The 20,828-nt window shown below is 38.0% G+C and overlaps 2 protein-coding genes across 5 annotated transcripts in view; both read right to left on the bottom strand.

The window, feature by feature from the left end:
* Positions 1-756: 756 nt before the first annotated feature.
* On the bottom strand, positions 757-12,128 carry taf15 (TAF15 RNA polymerase II, TATA box binding protein (TBP)-associated factor). 4 transcript variants are annotated; one of them, XM_048160390.1, is made up of 16 exons: positions 11,983-12,128; positions 11,505-11,538; positions 11,222-11,264; positions 11,068-11,140; positions 10,879-10,990; positions 10,219-10,352; positions 7,909-8,053; positions 6,523-6,557; positions 5,944-5,976; positions 5,677-5,786; positions 4,527-4,656; positions 4,329-4,442; positions 4,106-4,181; positions 3,936-4,024; positions 3,672-3,810; positions 757-1,287 (listed from the first exon to the last, which is right to left on the bottom strand). In XM_048160390.1, the coding sequence occupies exons 1-16, from the start codon at positions 11,990-11,992 to the stop codon at positions 1,248-1,250; spliced, it is 1,317 nt and encodes a 438-aa protein (XP_048016347.1). In that variant the 5' UTR covers positions 11,993-12,128; the 3' UTR covers positions 757-1,247. The 4 variants fall into 4 exon arrangements, with proteins under 4 accessions (XP_048016347.1, XP_048016349.1, XP_048016348.1 ...); XM_048160392.1 differs by having other exon boundaries at positions 10,243-10,352; XM_048160391.1 differs by having other exon boundaries at positions 10,243-10,352; positions 11,068-11,143; positions 11,983-12,127.
* Positions 12,129-17,782: 5,654 nt separating this feature from the next.
* porb (P450 (cytochrome) oxidoreductase b) overlaps positions 17,783-20,828 on the bottom strand; it is a 39,138-nt gene continuing 36,092 nt past the window's right edge. Inside the window, exons 14-16 of the mRNA XM_048159726.1 lie at positions 19,226-19,371; positions 18,906-18,991; positions 17,783-18,785 (exon numbers count right to left, since the gene is read on the bottom strand). Coding sequence (XP_048015683.1) covers positions 18,641-18,785; positions 18,906-18,991; positions 19,226-19,371 — 377 coding nt within the window. The 3' untranslated portion in view covers positions 17,783-18,640. The remainder of the gene's footprint in view (positions 18,786-18,905; positions 18,992-19,225; positions 19,372-20,828) is intronic.

Genomic DNA, 20,828 nt, shown 5'->3' with positions numbered 1-20,828 from the left:
AACTTGGCGTCATCAAACTACGCCTGTTTTGAATAGGCTTCTAGCGACCTCTAGCGGCCAAAATTACTACATATTGTACCTTTAAAGATGATTTATATGCCATACTTTTTGAAAAGTGAAATTAAAACTTTCTCTAACAGCCGGACTGTTAAAGCAAAGCATTTAATTAAAAGATAAAATATTGCCCAAAAAACTCCTCATTGAAACATCTTATGCTAATATTTTGGCATCAGAACACGCCCATTTACAAAAATAACCAATACGCACCAAGGAAATTGATTTCATGCTAACTTTAAACTGAAGATAGCAGCTTGTTAATCGAATACAACTCGAATACACAGTTCTCAATTAATATAGTATTGAACTATCACCATGAGGGGTGCAACAGGTGAGCCAACAGAAATGCTTCCGTGGGAATTTCTTGGAAGAATAAGGGTTAAGTTTTCACTAATTTTTAAATGACAAGGATTCAAAGGTGCACTCAGTAGGGTTTACTGGCTCCTATTCAACAAAGCAGGGACAGGTCTGCTTAATATATATATATATATATATATATATAAAAATGACTTTCAGTAATGACTGTATACAATATATTTTTTTATACCATTCTGATTTCAACAGGTCCTTTTAAGCCACTGTTTTTATAGTTTTCTTGCAGCTTAATGTTATTGTATATAGTATTATGTACAACTATATATATATATATTATATATTATATATATATATATATATAAAATTAGATGACAAACAAGATCATTAAGATCAAAAGGGTGTTTAATAGTTTTTTGCAAAAAGAAAAAAAAAAAAAAAAACGAAACAAGTAAAACAGTTTGTGTTGATTGATTTTTACAAAACAATAAGCATTTCACAAATCTATCACACTCTAAATGCCGGATTCAACAATTCAGGAAATTAAAAAGGTAACAAAAATAACATTTGGCCCCACCCCCTTCACCTAGAGCAAAATTATCCTTTAAAGCTGATCTGTGGCCAGTTTTGCCATTTCCATAGAGGACTGAAGGTTTACAAATTGGCGGCTCAGAGATCAAATTCATCCCCTTCCCTTCACTCAGCCTCCCTCAGCCCCTCACAGTAGATTTAACATTTATGGGAAAAACTGCTCATTTCAAACAGTATATGCAGGACGCTCATGCAACAGAAAGGTATGCAGACACAAACCTCTCCCCAAACCCTCTCAACCCCCACCCCACAATAAACAGCGGTCTGGAATGGCATCCACAAAGTCTTCAGTATGGCCGGCCTCGTCTCTCCTCTCTGTGGTCTCCCCTTTAGGATGGAGGCAAACATTACACACGTCAAACAAGATTCATGTAGGAACGCACAATATATCAGCCACCATATCAGCATTAGCCAATAAATGCTCATTTTTAATATTAACGATCCAATAAGAAAATTAGGCCGATATATCAAAGCTGACAAATGATGGATTATTTTTCTTCAGCTTCCTTCAGACGCACACGGTTTGCCATGATGGTTTTGAATTGCTTGATATGATTGGAATCACTTCGAAGAGGAAAATACAGTTAAAGTGCAACATGTGCAGCACAAATCTTTCATATAGGCTACATAAAATTATGAGAACACGACCATAAGAATGTTGTGAATTCTTTGTGCGCCTGTGTTTCAGCACTTTGTTGACCATAGGAGTGTAAAATTTTCAAAGTTGAGGAATCTTACACTGGTTCAAACTAGGCTACTGTACTGTATGCATTCGAGTAATCAATTGATTATTTTGACAATTAGTCAAGCAAAATGAGGGGGTTTTTTTGGTAATAAAAATGCAATACGCGAAAACGCATTACGTACATTATGCATTATAGCAAATGCTTGCAGAAGGAGCAAACAGCCTAGTGATTGTTATGCAGATCATCAAATCCTCATTGGCCAAATGTTTAATCTTTAATATTTGTCCACTTCCTTACAATGTAAATGCTACAGCTACTGTAACTTCTTGGAAAGAACATGTGGACATCAAAACATGCAAACTCAGAGCGGGGGTTTAAAATTATTTTGAAATCACACAGCTTGCATATTTAGAAGCATATATACTCCTGTGTTTGCTTAGATTTGTAATGTAAATCACTTATAAACCTGATTAAATGCCGCACATTGCTTTCCCAGATGAATGTTAAAAGCAATCCAAACTCTCAGAATATGCAGAAGTGGAGTTTAACAGAGCTGCAGAGACTGCTGAGAACACTTCATATGAAAAAGCACGCCAGACATTACGCATTCCCAAATGCTCATTGGAAACCCAAACAAACAGCACACGCAGTGACCGAGTTCGTGCAAAGCTTGGAAGAACTCAAAACCTGCACGCATGTAAATAATTAAAGCGTCGCGCTTCACCCTCAGTGCATATACACTGCCCGGCCCAAAACAAAAAAAAAAAAAAAAAAAAAAAGAAAAGAAAGAGGGGAGTGGGGGGGGGGGGGGTGTCGCTGTTTGGATTTTAATAAGCAAATACTTAAGTCTATGGATGGATCGTTACAGTGATTATTTTTCTAGCATATGTTTGCCAATGGTTCTTTTAATTCTTAAAGATGGTGTGTAGCTTTTCATTTTTCTTAAACCACCATGTATTAAGATGCATCATGGACTCCAGGATGACAATGTCAAGATTCATCAGGCTCAAATTGTGAAAATTGTTGGGGAGCATGAAACATCATTTTCACACATGAATTGGCACTGACCTTAACCTCAGTGTAAGTTTTTAGGGATGTGTTGAAGACTTTACAGAGTGCTCACCTCTTGCATTGTCAATACAAGATCTTGACCAAAAAAATTATGCACCTCTCGATGGAAATAAATGTTGTGATGTTATTTCCATCAAGAGGTGCATCAATTTTTGGGCAAGATCTTGTATTGACAATGCAAGAGGTGAGCACTCTGTAAAGTCTACTCCTGCACATCCCAAAGACTTTCAATGAATTTAAGGTCTGGACTCAGAGGTGCCAATTCATGTGTGAAAATGATTCTTCATGCACTCTGAACCATTCCTTCACATTTTTAACCCTGGTGAATCTTGACATTGTCATCCTGGAACATGGCCATGATGCGTCTTCCTACATGGTTGTTTAAGAAATGAAACGCTACACACTCCATCTTTAAGGGTTAAAAGAACCGTTGCCAAACATAACATGCTAGAAACAATCACTGTAATAATGATCCATTCATAGATTAAGTATTTGCCTATTAAAATCCAAACAGCGACTTTTTTGTTGGCCGGGCAGTGTATTTATTTAATGGAATGGCAGCCTTTGTGATTTCATAATAGCACTATGCTATATTATCATTTTAAATAGTTTTTATACATCACGCAGCCTTAGAAAACAGTCTAATGTTGTTTGTGGATTCTCATCTGTGGAACACATAAGTTCCGGGATTTTGCTGGTTACTCGACACGAGCAAATTGTAATAGAGGATTTAAAAAAATAAAATAAAAAAAAAAAACCTACTACTTGAATCGAGGAATCGTGACTGCCCTAGGTGAGCCTTTTGTTTATGTAATTAGGCTCTCAAAGTATATCAAAATTTGGATTTTTTCAGACAATATATCGGTTATCGGCTCTAAAATAAGAATTATCAGTTATCGGTGCATCCCTAGAATTATCTGACAATTACGACTAAAGTTGAGGGGTTTTCATTACCTTCCACCCATTTTGTATCCACCACCTCCACCACCGTAGCCTCCACGGTCTCCACCCCGGAAACCGCCGCCGCCTCTTCCACCTCTGAAGCCACCGCGGTCACCACGGTCACCTCCGTACCCGCCTCGACCACCACGGTCTAGGAAAAGTGGGTGGCAGCATGAATTCAAGTATTGTGGATCATTTCTGCTTGGCATTCACTAGCCATTTCAGAAGAGTAGAGTAATGGCATCCTCTATTGGTCAAATGTTTCATTAAACTTACCTCCTCCATAACTATCACCACCTTCTGGTTTTGGCGTTCCACACTTGTTGCATTCATATCTTCTGGCAAAGTTCATGTTTCCACAAGAGCTGCAAGGAGAGGTTCATAAATGAATACAATGACTACATATTCCTCTCAAACAAATGCACAAATTACTACATGGTCCAAACCTGTTAGGACAAGGCCAGTCTCCTCCCCTGACATCAAACGAGGGACCCCCACCAAAGCCACCTCTGCCTCGAAAACCTTTGAGTACAAATCAGCATAAAATAACTTGCACAACCCTCATTTCAAATCCAAACATGACAAAAAAATAAATAAATAAAAATAATCGAACTGGTTTTATTAAACAGACAAAGCAACAAAGGAGAAAAAGTCAGGTTTAAAACATACCACCGCTGCGCCCTCGGCCACCACCTCCTCCTCCTCCTCCACCACCTCTCTGGGTGAACTCCGCCCTTCTGGTAGCAAATGACACCTTGATGGGTCTTCCATTAAACTCTTTTCCTATATTCCAGGAAAATGAAACCGCATTTAAAAAAAAAAAATAATAAAAAAATTGGGGCTATTAAAGTCAGATGTCTCTTTTACCATCAAACCAATCAATGGCAGCTTTGGCTGAGGGTGGATCATCAAAGGAGACTGTGGCTTCACCCTTCAATCGTCCAGTGGCCTTATCAGTATACAAATTAATCATAGGTAGGCCAGTCTTCTTATTGACCTGTTAAAGAAATTATCTGTTAGAGTAGACCAAGCAACTTCACTATAAATCTGGATTCTTAGTTCATGACTATGGCTCTATGATTTCCATGATGCAGAAAACAGATGGAAACTTGTAATACAGTCAAAAGTGTAATTCACTGTATAATAGGCCCGTCACCATTATGAAATTTGGCTGACGATCAATTGTCTGAAAGATTGCGTTTGACTGCGGTTATGCTGATTTATTGCCAGTTTTAGGGCTTTGTCAAACATTTGTGCGCTTCATTAAACAATTGTGATGAATTTAATCCTTTAAGTTATTTTAAGCGTAAGATTTCAGTTAAGGCCTTTAAATATTGAATTAACTTTATTATTTTTTATTATTTATTATTATTATTTTTTTTTCTTTTATTTGAAATGGGACAGTGCACAATAAAACATTAACCCTGTATATAACAAGGAGAGATGCATTGCACCAGGTTTTAACTTGCCATTTTCCACCCGTAGTCCCTGGGCAGGTAGATAAAACAAGTAAATGAAAAGTTACTAAATTCAAAGTTGTACAAAATCAGCTACAAAGTTATGACTACACACTTTTCTACATCATTAAAACTCGATTTTGATCGAGTAGCTCTTGTTTTTTCTGAGCAAAGTGTAACCATTTTTTTCCCAGAGGAGCAGTAGCATTATGAATGATTTTAAACAATAGGCATACATTATTAGATTTTCAAAATTTAAAATACTATATTTGGTAAGTATCTGACAGTGATGATACTGTCATGTTTTTTTTGTCGTGAATCTTAAGGGCACTTTTATATAATGATTCAAATGGTTTTAGGGCTGTTTTACATGCCTGAGACCAACTTTTGCATGCTCATCTTTCTTTTGGTCCATGACTCCATGAAAGACTCCATGTCAACAAAAAGAGCGCAATAATTATACCAAATAACCGTGATCAGACGGTTATTTAATCATCTTGTTTAAAAAAAAAAAAAAAAAAAAAAAAAAAAAAAAAAAAAAAAAAAAAAAACACACTTGCCTTTATGATTCCGATTTGTTTGAAGTAGTCACCCACTTCCTGAGTGGTGACATCTTCCCCAAGACCTTGGACAAAGATGGTATTATTGTCCGAGTTATCCTGATCGCCATCTGTAATAGGGAAAAAATGTGTTCATATTCGAGTCATGACACCATTACAATATATACACCATGGTAACCACTACATTCCCTCTCTCTCTCTCCCCGATGTTCCCCCACGTCTGAACTTAAGCTGAAATGCTTTCATGAGCGAGACATTCGCACTTACCTCCATCATCCTTTTGACCATAGTCTCTGGGTCCTGAAAAACAACAAGACACGAAAGGGAAACACAACTTTGAGAACTTGAGAAACAATGTCATAAAGTCATGAGTCCTTATTTCAATACAAAGTCTATGAATAAAAGGAAATAAAACCAAACTGCTTTGCTATGTAGGTTTGACCTTTACAATGACAGTTTAAGCTATGCACCAGTGTGTCCAAAATTGCTGCACCTTCTCCAACACCTTTGTACACCAGGACAAATTTCTGTGAGTCTAGCAAAAATAAATCCATGTATTCATCTAAATCATGTTTCTTCTTCACCATGTGCAGGTGGCATCCAGAACACTGGCATTTAAATCAATTTCCTCATGCAAAAATACCATTTTACAAGAGTAAAAAGCTGGGTAGTTGTTAGACTTTAGCCCACAAGAGCATTACCAGAGAGGACAGCAATAAAGACAGTAAGGTGATGTTCCTTTGGGTTGACATAAAAAGGTGGCGCAAGAGTTCATTTGCCAGCTAATCTTTCTGTATTTCTTATCTCCTTTCCCCCACTGAGACAGTTCTGATGCTCATCACTTACCACCGTAATTTTTGTAGCCACCACGGTCACCACCACTGCAGAGGAAAAATTGAAGATATGATGGCTTTCCTTTGTTGAAACCTGGGAGCGCAAGGCTCCCACTTTATCAGTATTCATGCCATGGTTTACTACTGAGGAAACGGCTCCCATTGACAGATAAAGGGTTAAGGATGGGCCAAATGTACATGAAACATTTCAAAAATTGAAACCGAAAGGCAAGCCTCTTTCCAAATTAGAATGTTTGTGGATTAACTTCAAGATTTGATGCGCTCTCTGAATTGAGACGGTGATGTAACTAAAACCAGAGCAGAGCATGGAGGACAACCTCCCTGCTCTCTCTTTAAATTTTAAGAAACTAGATTTGAGCGTCTAACTGTTGTGGCACTCGTGTAGACGAGCACACATTGTCTTCCATTATGAGTGCTTATGAGCTCCAATGGCTGTGGTCCAACTTTAATTTCACTCACTTTGATACCTGTAGTATAAAATGTAGACCAGTTAACACAAAAAGAAACAACACTTTACAGACACCGATTCATGTGGAGTGACTGAGAATTGTTCCTTGTAGCTGAACCTTCCAATGTGAACACTCTCCCAAAGGGGATTGGAACAATGGAGACCAGAAGAAATGAGCATTAAATTAATTGGAATTCGACCAGGTTCCCAATCATCCAATCAGCTTCTGTGGATAACAATGGGTAACTTCAGACTGTTTTTTCCTTTTTTTTTTTTTTTTTTTTTTCTTTCCAGAATTAGCATTTAATTCAAGGGAAACCGACCAATCAATTTGGACTTGAAAGTGTAAGAGGAAGAGCTGTGCTTGAGTCTCTCCTACACAAATAACATTTTACCATAATTAGCCATGCTTCCATTCAATTCTCAGATCAGTCTAACAAGTCCGACTTTTAAGATCTCACCAATTCTAGAGCAGATGAAACCTTGAGGGAAATTATCCATAGATGTTCCAGTTATGTATGTAATTTATTTTTATTTTTTTGCGTGTGTTTTGAACTATAACATGTCCTGTATGGGAATGCAATGCCTTTTAATGCAAAAATATACTACAGATGGAGAAACCTGGCTGCTGTAGCCTATAAGCTACTTATTAGCATCCAAAAAACTAACTGCAATAAGTTGAAAACATTCCATTAGGTGGAGTGTCACTTCACAGAAACAAACAGATGGTGGGTCAATTAAGAGTACAACCACTTCAGATAATAAGTACAGACGAACCACCTTTTGTAGTACAAACTTAATTTTCACCAAAATTAGTTATCCATAGCCAAATTTTAAAAAATAAAATTAAAAAAAAAAAAAAAAAAAAGAAAAAGAAAAAGAAAAGAATTCTCAGAGTGCTGTAATACCTTCTGGGGTGGCCAAACTTACCCCATACCGGAGGGTGGGCCTCCTCGGCCACCTCTGTCATAGCCTCCGCGGTCATAACCACCCCGATCAAAACTCCCACGTCCTCTGCCCCGGTAACCCTCAGACCTGTCTGAGCCACCATCATCGCCATACCTGCGGGTTTCACCTGAAGTGAGGGAGGGTGAGAGGCGTTTAAGAGCGTTTTCACACCTGGCTCATTTGGAGCTTTTGTTTCAGAACCCGTTGCATTTTCTCCATTAATTCTGTTTAGATCCCTACCAAAACAATCGTTCCGAGATCGCCTGGACGAGGTGGGCTTGGCCCGATTGAAAACGAACACTGTGGCGGTTCAGTTGAGGCGAGAAAGCAAAATCACAAACCAAGAAGTATCATAATTCATAACGGGAAATGTGCTATATAAAAAGCAGCAATGTCCGATTCTGTCAGTGAGCACATTAGCTATCGCAGTTGAAAAGCAAAGAGCGCCTATTTATCTTAATATTCTGTCATTAATTGCTCACCCTCATGTCATTCCACACCCGTAAGACCTTCATTCATCGTCGGAAGACAAATTAAAAGGATTAGTCCACTTTTAAATCTTTTCCTGATAATTTACTCACCCCCATTTTGACCCTCAACTGTTTGGTGCCCATTGAAGTCCACTATATGGAAACAAATCCTGGAATGTTTATCAAAAACTTTAATTTCTTTTCAACTGAAGAAAGAAAGACATCTTGGATGGCATGGGGGTGAGTAAATTATCAGGAAAAGTTTATTTAAAAGTGGATTAATCCTTTAAGATATTTGATCAAATCCAATGGCTCAGTGAGGCCTCCACTGACAGCAAGATAATTAACACTTTCAAATGCCCAGAAAGGTACTAAAATATTTAAAACTGTTCATGTGACTACAGTGGTTCAACCTTAATGTTATGAAGCGATGAGAATACTTTGTGCTCCAAAAAAAAAAAAAAAAAAAAAAAAAAAAAAAAACACGACTTTATCCAACAATATCTAGTGATAGGCAATTTCGAAACACTGCTTCATGAAGCTTCGAAGCTATACAAATCTTCTGTTTCGAATCAGTGGTTCAGACCATGTATCAAACTGCCAAAGTCACGTGATTTCAGTAAACGAGGCTTCGTTACGTCAAGTGGTTTGAAACATTTTGAAATTTCAATATTTCACATGACTTTGGCACACCAAATTTACTAATAAAAACAACATTTAAAATATAGTTATTAATTATTTTATTTGTTCAGACAGTTGCACCACCTGATATTTTGGGGGTTTAAAGGGATAGTTCACCCAAAAATTGAAGTTATCCCATGATTTACTCACCCACAAGCCATCCTAGATGAATATGACCATCTTCTTTCAGACGAACAAGAGTCATTTTAAAAAATATCCTGGCTCTACCAAGCTTGATAATGGTAGTGGAGGGGCGTGAGATTTTGAAGTCCAAAAAAAAAGCACATCCATCCATCCATCCATCCATCCATCCATCATAAAAGTAATCCATATGGCTCAAGGGAGTTAATAAAGGCCTTTGATTTATGCCAAGAGTAACCCCTGATGTGACATAGAATGAAGGTGTAGCGTAAACTTAAGACACCTCTCACGGTTCAAACAAATAGGGCTGGGCAACAAACTCAAGCTCCTCATATCAAAATCTTCAGATGACTTTCTCCATCCTCTGCGCTTCTGCATTTGTCATGCGTCATTGTCTCATATATACTTTTATATTAAAAAAAAAAAAGTTTGCTTGAGCAAATCATGGAATCATTTTCGGGTGAACTTCCTTTAAGATAGCAAAACCTAATATGTATTTAAATGTACTAAAACTGAATCCAAACTAAATAGGATTCAAAGAGTAGTGATACATCAATATAATTTTTCAGAACGGGAATAACGGCCACATTCGTATAAGTGTTTGTGTGCATCGACAGCTACAGATAAAGCCACAATAAGCTTGCGGAGCAATCCATCTTAAAGGATGACAGAGGAAACTGTCACAAATCAACTCCATGTAACAAATCAACTCCATTTCGGAACAAAGCAAACAATTTACAGGTCAAAACACCTGAGGTCATGAGACTATGTTATAATGTTCTTACTACATGCAGTGTGTTCACTTAGCAGAAAACAGTATTCCAAATGTATTCCAAGATTATGCTGGACACACAAATGCTGACAGGTTAACCTCACTGACAATATGATGATGATTATTATTATTGTTATTATTATTATTATTATAAAACCTTATGCTTATTTGTAAGCAAGTTTCGATCAAAGTCTTTGTAAGATGCAAAGCTGCATATTACAAAATTACCATCATTACGTCGCACATAGCCACCTTGAGACCCCCCATAGGAGCCACTGGACTGCGTGTACGCTCCTCCACCAGCACCTGCCCCAGCCTGCTGCCCGTAAGATCGCTGCTGCCCATATGACTTATCACCATAACTGCATTGAGACAGAATAGAGACACAGATTTCACAAGTTGGGGTGGGTAAAAATACAGATGTTCTAGTGCATCAAGGATCCTTGATGACTGTTCGGGTAGGTCCACAGGACCAGCGGCGAAGCAGCAGAATCACCCCTATGCCAGATAAATGGCTGGTACTAGAAATCTAAACAATTAAATGTAATATTACAAAATCCATTTTCAGCCCATTTAAATAAAACAAATATATGTTTTTATGTAGCACTAACTTGGCTTTAAGTCAAATTGTAATATAGGTGAAAACAATTAAATATCCAGTTTCAGCCAATACAATCAATATTTCTATATTGTTCCTCAAACATTACCATCTTAGAAGTGCAAAGACTGCTATAAAGTGCCAAACAGATTTATGCCTGCTTAACACGAGAACCAAAGAGGTTCGTGATAAGCAATTTTATGAAACGCAACATACTCGCATGTCATCAGCAATACAGATTCAAAGATGAGGAGATACGATGGGTGTCTGCAATTAGTCAGATCTCTTACCCAGACGAGGATTCAGTAGCCTGTTGTCCATAGCTGTCCAAGCCCGGCTGCGGCGGCTGTTGACCATAGCCAGCAGAGGAGTATCCCTGAGACGACTGGCCATAACTCTCTCCTTTAGAGAAACAAGCCAATTAGACACATCAATCTTTAACAGACGGATTATTTCAAGTCACTTTATAGATCACATACCACCACCAGACTGTCCATAACCACCGAAGCTCTGTCCACTATAAGAGCCACTTCCATTCCCCTGACCATATCCCTGCTGGAATAAAACAAGCATTAAGCTACAACACTATGAAGATGCATATTAACAACAGATAATCATATAATCAAGAATTACCTGTCCACTTTGAAAGCCTTGGGATGCACCATAAGATCCGTAGCTGTACAATAAAGTAAATAGAAAAAAGAAAAAGAACAAACAAAGTTACATATCCTGAAATGAATTGGGAGAATCTGATAGTACCAGCTTTACTCTTCACAGGCCTATGATTCAACCTTACGAAAAATTAAGTTTGTAAAACCATAGTACCCTGATTGAACTGCATTATCACCACATTGACATTATTTTATATATAAATATACACACACACTATAATTCAGTAAGGTAAAATATCACTTACCTTTGTTGAGCGCCAGGCTGACCGTAGCCTGAATCTACGAACAGAAATAAACAATTAGGCAGAATATATGAAGCGCAATCGAATAGATTTTAAACAGGTTTCTTTCAAACGCCGATTGAACGCTTGCATAGTGGTGTAGGTAATCATCAGTAAAATGCTATGCTAACAATCACACCACGCCACACCATGAGCACGGTGGCTAAACGCCAATCCCCAGTATTTACATTAACCTACCAGCCGGCTCGTTGTGTATAATTAAGCATAAAAGTGTTTGTTTAAAGAGCCTTATATTTTCTGTCGTCTGTGTGGTTTTACATTTAAACCATGACAAATCCCGCGTCAACAGTTTAGCCGCTAATGCTAAGCGTGCTGCGTTAATCATCTTTTTTTGTTTCACATTGAACAACAAACGAATAGAGAGCGGTTAACGTTACCACGTTGTATGTGCTACTCTAGATTATATACATATTCTTTTTACCTGAGGCCATCTTTCTGAAGGAAATAAAATGAAAGGACCACCTATTCCAAAATTAAGAAGTTAAAAACCCGGCACGAGCGAAACGCGCACTGCAGCTCTTATGAACTTTGACCCGAGACTGGATAGTACCTTCTACTTAGCGGGAACGTGTGGATTCATCCATTTATTTGGCACATATAACATAAGAAATACTGCAGCAAACATTATAAAACATAATTTATGGTGAAACTGCTAATAGAGAAAGTGCAAAGCATAACGTTATAAGGTATATTTAGTCAAAATGTATTTGGATGAAGACCCCTGTTTGTTGGAAAGTGGTATAAACTTTGCGCCTTTTCTGTCACATGATCGCCACCAGAGTTGTGACGTCACAATATGATCGTGCTTACTTCAATAATTAGTTTTTACGTTAATATTACTCTTATAATACACACCTAGGGTTGCCACCCGTAAAATACGGGTCGTCCCATATTTAAATGTGAACTGATCTGTCCAGTATCAAATTAATACGGTAATTTAAGTAACGTTATTGCGTTAGGTGATTTGTGCCGCATTTTACCTAACAGTTACACATAATTGAATAAATAAGGTCTTTACAGTGTGGAGAATACTAAGAGCAAATATAAACAAAGCAAGAAGTAGCAGAGAAGCTCATTTGTGCATGATTGCATTTTAGCTTCTTTGTTTCCCTAGTGACGGACTCTGAGGTCATGCGCCGTAACTTGCGCGCTTATAAACAAGCCGAGCTCCGCCAGTGAGACACAAGAGGGTCTGTCTGTCTAGTGTAGAATGATGAACATAAGGCGAACTAGACAGTTTACCGAAAAGCATTTCAGTTTCTCAAGGTGGACTGTCTGGCTTGAAGCAGCATGCGGCCGGTGACAACCACATCCGTGCTGCTAAAGAGCAAACGACCCAGAGTAAAATTCATTTCCTGTTACCTCATGCACTGAACCTGATATGGTATAATTAATAACATTCCATGCATTATCAGAGCTTGGTAGATAGATATTTATTATATTTTAAGACATTATTTGAAAGATAATTAATTAAAAGATTATAATGTTATCAATGTATCATTCATATATTTACAATAAACAATAAATAACCACCCTGTTAAAAAAACCAGCATATGCTGGTAAGGTATGTTTTGAAGCTGGGATGCTGGTTTGAGCTGGTTTATGCTGGTCAAGTGCTAGTCCTGGTCCATGCTTAAACCAGCTCATGACCAGCTAGGGACCAGCATAAACCAGCTCAAACCAGCATTCCAGCTTCAAAACATACCTAACCAGCATATGCTGTTTTTTTCAGGGCCTATTCCATTCTATATATCTATTCCTTTAAGAGGAAGTAAAATGGTTTAAAAAAAAGGCCGGTTTTCCACCGGTGCTGAGCTCTTTGGAATGTAGGCCTAATCTAAATCTAAATCTGTCAGTCGTGAACGTTCCATATGGTTCTCATTTGGTTATTTTTTGGGAACCAAATAAGAACGTTCTTGGAATGTTCTCTGCAGGTTATTTTTATAACCTAAAGAGAACCTTCTTAAGGAATGTTTGGGATACTGGAAGGTTTGGGGAAAGTTCTATTTTCATAAAAAAAACATTCTTGGCTAACCAACTAATAAACTTTAGCATGTCTGTTCTGGGATCATTCTGGGAACCGGAAACTAATGTTTCCAGAACGTTCTGGGAACCAAAAATTGATAGCTGGGACAGCTGACCACGTTATGGGGGTGATCAGATATTTCTTTTAATTTTAATATTCATTTGTGTTTACATCACTCAAATAGCCTAACCAGCTACAGAGATAACTGGAAGTCAGACATCAGACAAGAGACCAATCCTGAGTTCTACCAGCACGGTTAGAGAATTTCTGGCAGAGAAGAGAGAACGGTGTGTAATCATGCCGTGCCATACCAGGCTCAAGTGGAATTATAACTGGAACCGTTCGGCCCGACGGTGGGAAAATGACGAAAGTTATTACTGGTTCCAGTTACAGGTTGTTCTGTAAATGTTTAGATTTTTACTGTATTTGTGGCAAACACAGCTGCCAGTAAAAATTACAGGATTTTTTTTAACAGTGTAGGAACTGCACTAATGCCAAGTCCCAGCAGCACAGCAATAACTGTTGTGGGACAGTTGCAATGTTGCAAGCAGTGAAGATGAAGTTTGAAGAGTGGATCTTTGTGCAGCAGTTAAACAAGATCATTTGAAAGTACCAGCAAATGCAACAAAGACAAGAAACAACAATGAAATAAGGTATAGTATAATGATGAGAATCAAACTAGAAACAGGTGGAAAACATAATCAGTAACAAAGAAAACACAGGAAACAGGAAATAAACACATTTCTTGGTTGAGCTGGGTGGGGGGATGTGGGTTGCCCTCTGGCTCTGGTCTAGTGCCCGGTAGGCCCGTGCATTAATCTGTCCCTGACTGTACTGCACAGTGAGCCAGAGGCAATCGCATGAGCTTTCATGCTAAACATGGAGACTGGAGCTCGATGTTGTTGCTATAGCTTTGGATAGAAAAAAGAAAGATAATAAAAAGATGAGTGTACAAACGATTTGGTAAAAAGCAGAGAACAACACAGCAATTTCTTTCAACAAAAACAACTAAAGAGTATTTGTGTGTGTGTCAATATATGTGCATGCTGCACACATATAGGTCTAATATTCATAGACCTATGTGACGTGGTTGTGTATGATTTGGCAATAGGGGACATACACTTGTCAAAAACGGGCCACTTCCAGAATATTTTAAACATGTTTAAAAATTATTGGGTGATTGGGAGGTGCTCGTAATGTACTCGGCTTGGCTCCTAATTCCTCTCACACAATGCAAGCTGTGACCATATGAGCATAGATGTCCACGTGTTTTTTCCGAAAGAAAAAAAAAAACGCCTACAAGCTCGTATGACAGCAAAAACAATACCGACTTAAACTAGAACTCAGATACAGCAGGAACATAATAAACTTCAAAACAGAGTCCCTGGAACACAAAGGCACAGGAAACATGTGCCATTACTCCCCCCTTAAAGAGTTAGTTCACCCCAAATTTTATATTATCCCATGATTTACTCACCCTCAAACCATCCTAGGTGTATATGACAATCTTCTTTTAGCCAAACACAATCGGAGTTATATTATAAAATATCCTGGCTCTTCTAAGCTTTATAATAGTAGTGAATGGCTCTCCTGATTTGGCTCTCCAAAACAGTGCATCTATCCATCATAAAAGTAATCCACATGACTCCAGGGGGTTAATAAATGCCTTCTGAAGTGAAGTGATGGGTTTTTGTAAGAAAAATATAACTCAGATTGTGTTCGTCTGAAAGAAGATTGTCATATACACCTAGGATGGCTTGAGGGCTAGTAAATCATGGGATCATTTTTGGGTAAACTAACCCTTTAAAGCAGGGATGGGCAAACTCAGTCCTGGAGGGCCACTGTCCTGCAGAGTTTAGCTCCAACCCTAATTAAACACACCTGAACCAGCTAATCAATGTCTTCAGGATTACTAGAAGCAGTGATATATTATTATAGGGAGATGAGATGGTCTGTATCTCTTACCATTGGAGAAAGCGTAACGGCTAACTTAATCACGTGCATCACCTCTCAGCCTATCGTGTAACGGCCTCTGGTCTCCTTTCCTGCGTACTGGCAGTCTTTAATCCCACCTGCAGCGTTAGCATTAGCCGTTACACTTTTTTGGCTAATGGTTGCAGGCTTGTCATCTAATGGCTTTGCTAAAAGGCTGCAGGCAGGTGTGTTTTATCGGGGTTGGAGCTAAACTCTGCAGGACATCAGCCTCCAGGACTGAGTTTGCCAATCCCTGCTTTAAAGGGTGGTTGTGCATTGCCAGCAGGGAGTATCAGTGAGAAGGCGGGAGGTCAGATTCCCACTCCATGGCAGTGACGACTTTGGTGGAGCCGAGGAAGGAAAAGACCACTGACAAACAGGCAGAGTGGAATGCCCTGATGGAGCCAGAGGGATGAAGGGTCATGGCGGACCCTTAGGCTTAGCCTAGTTTTTTTCAGTGTGTTCTGCACTGTTGGCTCAACGAGTCAGTGCACGAGAATAAAAGTGAAAGTGATGAAAGCGAGCAAAGAAATCATGACGGAACAGACAGAAGGACATTCCAATGTGCGAATATTTCCATAATAACATGAACCGAGTAAAATGAAGAAAGTGATCATCAGCATGATTGATATACAAAATGATAAGCAAGCACTGCTTTGTTAATGGTTTGTATATTTGCAGTCCTAGTTTCGGTTTCACTTTTTGAATGACGAAAATAGACTAATGATTCCTGCTGAAACGGACAGTTATTTCCTTATACACGCAGGCACAGAACACATGTGCTAGCTAGTTGACAGTCACCAGTAGTCCTTTTGGTGTGTTCAAGTACAGCTTTTTGGCCGAGACGCAGCCGCCGAGAGGCGACAACACAGCTTTCATCGCCACTAATTCTTTGACGTCGACTTGGCGTGTCCCGGGCTTTAGATTGAAGACCGAGGGGGAGTTAGGGAGAATGGAGACCAAGGTGAAGCCAGATGGCTGGAGAACCACAGTGGTCATGCTGTTAAAATCGGGACTGGGGAGGGCCGGCTGAGCAGGAAGACGAGGAAGAGCCAAGGGACTTGGCGGAAACAGTGGAGGAGACAGAGCCAGGGAGCTGGAAGGAAGCAGCAAATTAAGTGGAGCCAGGAGGCCTGATGGAACCAGTGGAGGAGGAAGGGCCAAGAAACTAGTCAGGACCAGAGTGTCCAACAATCCGACTGGAAAGGAAAGACCTCAGGGGTGGGAGTCCATTCCAGAGTATCGAGGAACACAGATTTCAGCAGGTCCTTCAGTCCAGCAATTAAAAAAGCTAGACTTAAAAAAGCGAGGAACATGCTGCTGTGATCCTTGAGGGAGCGATCATCCTGGTAGATTAGCTGGACTCGAGTCTGAGCATTTAACTGCATGTTATAAATTAGTCTCACTTATCCACTGTATTGCTATCATGACTGCCATTGAATATTCTGATAGCTGATCAGGTACCCATTTCTTCTACTCAGTTTTTAACTTAGGAGTAGTGAATGCAGTCTCCATCTGCCATGATTCTCTGAAGCATCTGTGAATATATCCGTTTTATTCCTGCACTGTAAAACCTAATAAAACACCTTTTATATGACTTGTTCGACATATTTGTAAAAAACTAGTAGTATTTGCATATACCATGCCTTTATTACTCAGAAATACTCAGTTAAGATAAATTGATTTTCTTCGTCCAAAAAAAAAAATTAAGGTGGTGAAATTTAATAGGATTTTCAAAGGAAGACAAATAATAGGTTGCTTTTTAAAAGTGATTTAACTTTAAACTACATTATTAACTAATCTAAACTTAATAATGTTGAGTAATGATCTATTCTACAAACGACCTGTATCAAAAACTTCATTCTATCGTGAAAGACCACACTATTAATGGGGTTGATATAATCCCTCTATACTTGTGAAAATATCATGCAAGTGACTTTAATTGTGTCACACAACATTCAACATACAATGGTAACAATCAAATAAATTTTGACCAACTTAAGACTTCTTACATTTCCACAGATGTTAGTGTTGTTGACTTTTAATAATATACTAAAATGTGGAAAATTTTAATAAATAAGTAGGTGTGTCCAATCTTTTCACTGGTCCTTTGAGGCAAACTACCAATCTAACTATCAGCAACAAAGCTGTACTCACATGTAGTGTATCAAATCAGATGGGTAAAAGAACAAAATGAACAAAAACAGGTTAAAGACAAAGGTGATGTTAAATTGAAATTTAATCATTAAAAAGATATGCCTAAATAGTTGTAATGTACTGGAAACAATAGTTGCATATAAAACTTGATGATGTCCCAAACAACAACTAACTACTACTACTACTACTTTATATAATTCTATCATCTCCCAAAATAGTAAACTTTTCAGCAGCGATGCTGGTCTTCAAGTTCCACAAATGATGCAATCTACACAGTAAATAAGGCACAAGAGATTGACAAATCAGTTCTCCGGACCAGCATTTGTTCCCTTGTCTGTGTCTCAGCGTTCTACACACCCACTACAATGGATACAATGGGTAAGTCTGTTACAACTAATGCTAGTCGTTACCAGTGAAATTATGAGTTAAGAATATCTGAGCACCTAAAGGAAAAATTAAATCTGTGAGGGTCATCCAGGTTGAAGTGGTTACATTCATGTTCAGCCATAATTTAAAAAAAAAAAATGCTTTAGAGAACTACAAAAGAAAAATGTGTGATCCACCTTCATAGTACAACTGCATGTTTGCACTGTTTATGACCTCTGAAGGTTTCAAAAAGACAAGAACATCATTGAATATCAGTCAACTTCTCATCATACTCCATAAAGTTTCTTCATGCTTACAACCCATACCACATATTTGATTATAAAGTTCCATGCATAACATGTGTTTGATTAGTATGTTAAAATCGTGATTTTATATACATTTCTTTTACATAATTCACTTTAGAATGAGGGAATGTGTGTCAGTATTTTCTTAGACAGACATGTCAGAATGATAATAGCAAGCACATTTGAACTCTTATAAAAATCACAACATCAGGAATGTAGAGAAGAGGAATGTTGCCGAGCTGAAAGGTCATTTAACTCCAGACGTCCTGCGAATAGCGTCCTTTAGTCATCAGTTTCTTGATGTAATCTACTGCTTGAGTGCGGCTCATTCCGCCCAGCTCCTCTGCAATCTCATAGAAGGCGTTCTGCACGTCCCGCGCCATGTTTCGGGCATCTCTGCAAGAGGAAGATCATGGATAACATTATTAGAATTGTTTCAGGGATGCCTCTGTCTCATGACGTCTCAACATGTTGTAATGTTTTTAATTTTTCTGAGTAGCTCTGAAATGTACGCACCCACAAATGTAGATGTGGGCATTGTCTGTGTGAATTAGTTTCCAAACAGTCTCCTTGCTGTTCTTCAGGAGATGTTGTACATACACCTGGGTGTAAAAACAAATAAAGTAAGTAATGCAGATTGTCACAGATGTTGATGGGTCAATACAGCTCTCCCTTTTCCTGTGATTGATTCATAGATTCATTAATGCCGTACAGAGAGGAAGTGCAGATTATCTTTTTCATTTGACTCTCAATTACAAAAAATATTCCCAAAGTTGATTGTGGGCCGAAATAACTACCACCAGAATTCAGCTCGAGAGGCATGTGTGGTACTGTACCTTCTGTGCCTGGTCTCTGGAAAAAGCTACATTGAGTGTCGTCAGAACGCCAGTCTTTTCAAACTTCTCAAGCTCCTCTTGGTACAGAAAGTCCTCGTTCTTGTGACGACAGCCAAAGTATAACACTGTCTCTCCAACGTCCTTACCTACAAATAAGAAATCAAGACATTAATTGCATGAGAGTTACAAAAGTAGGGATGTGCACATAACATCCAATTGTTTTTGATACTACTGTAGTGGGTTATTCAGATTCTGATACCCGCAAGATCCTAACAGTCCCAATCAGTGGTGGGGTAACGTATTGCAAGTAATGCGAGTTATGTAATCATTTTACTTTAGTTTAAGTAACTAGTGTAATGCATTACTTTTACAACAAAATATCTGAGTTACTTTTTTAAATAAGTAACACAATTTACTTTGGTTTCCCATTTATTGACTGGTTGTCTCTCCTGTCTCCATGTTGAGAGAAATCAGGAGTATGTGCAGAGGCCGCTGTGTGAACATGATTTCTGATTTTCTGTTGACTTTAGATAAACATTACATTTGTGTTTCTTTTTTTAAATTGCTGAAGTAAGAGTGTTGAACTTTCTTCTCTTGCAATTCAGAACGGCAGCACAGCTGAAAGGTTTACTTGAACTCTACTGTACAGGTGTGAATTTGCTAATTAATTAAACAAGCAAGCAAGCCCAGCCCAGATGAGAAAAAGTAATGCAAAAGTAGTGCAATGCATTACTTTCCATAAAAAGTAACTAAGCAACAATTAGTTATTTTTCTAGGGGGTAATGCAATATTTTAATGCATTCCCCCAACACTGGTCCCAATGATACACATTACACAACTATAAAAAGTATATATATATATATATATATATATATATATATATATATATATATATAATACTATGTCCTTACAAAACAAACCGCTATATTTATGCTCTAAATATACACAAATAAATATATTTGTATGTATGAAATTGTCATGGCTACCAATTAAATTCCATGACTGGTATTGTAAATGAAACTAGTAAATGTGAAATATTACAATGATATACTGCACATTAAATATTCAATAGGTAATATTTTTATATATCATTATTATTATTATTATTATTATTTAGGGATGTCCCGATCACGTTTTTTTGCCCTCGAGTCCGAGTCCGAGTCATTTGATTTTGAGTATCTACCGATACCGAGTCCCGATCCGATACTTCTATAATACATGAAAAAGAATAAAGAAGAGCGAAAAAACAGATCCAGGATCCAGGAACAGTGCTTTTCAGGTTTTTCAGGTATCTAACAGTAGTTTTCAAGTACAGAAAATGGATAAAGTAATCAAATATAAAATAACACTGCATATTATCTTTACTGTATAAAATAAATAAAGATTAATCATTATTGAAGTTACAAAAACTATTCAGTCAAGAGCAGTGAGTGATTTCTTTGTTATTTGTTGTTTGATTTAACATTAAAAACAGGCAGCAGGAATAGTTGTTTTCCCTTTAAGACATGCACGATCCAGTACATATACTCTTACACATGCGCTGTCTTTCTCGACTAATATACGTTCACTTAAGACATAACCGACTATGTTTGCTAGGATACTC

Source organism: Megalobrama amblycephala, linkage group LG16 (assembly GCF_018812025.1).
Source record: "Megalobrama amblycephala isolate DHTTF-2021 linkage group LG16, ASM1881202v1, whole genome shotgun sequence".
Taxonomy (NCBI): Eukaryota; Metazoa; Chordata; class Actinopteri; order Cypriniformes; family Xenocyprididae; genus Megalobrama; species Megalobrama amblycephala.
Note: the sequence above shows the minus strand (reverse complement) of the source record. Positions and strands in the feature narration are given on the sequence as shown.

Bases quoted from the DNA above. Each gene is read 5' to 3' on its own strand.
- taf15 (XM_048160389.1), bottom strand. The intron at 5,787-5,943 runs GTAAGTGCGAAT...TCCCTATTACAG, and splicing joins TGGTCAAAAGGATGATGGAG to ATGGCGATCAGGATAACTCG. The intron at 4,182-4,328 runs GTATGTTTTAAA...TTGTACTCAAAG, and splicing joins TGGCCGAGGGCGCAGCGGTG to GTTTTCGAGGCAGAGGTGGC.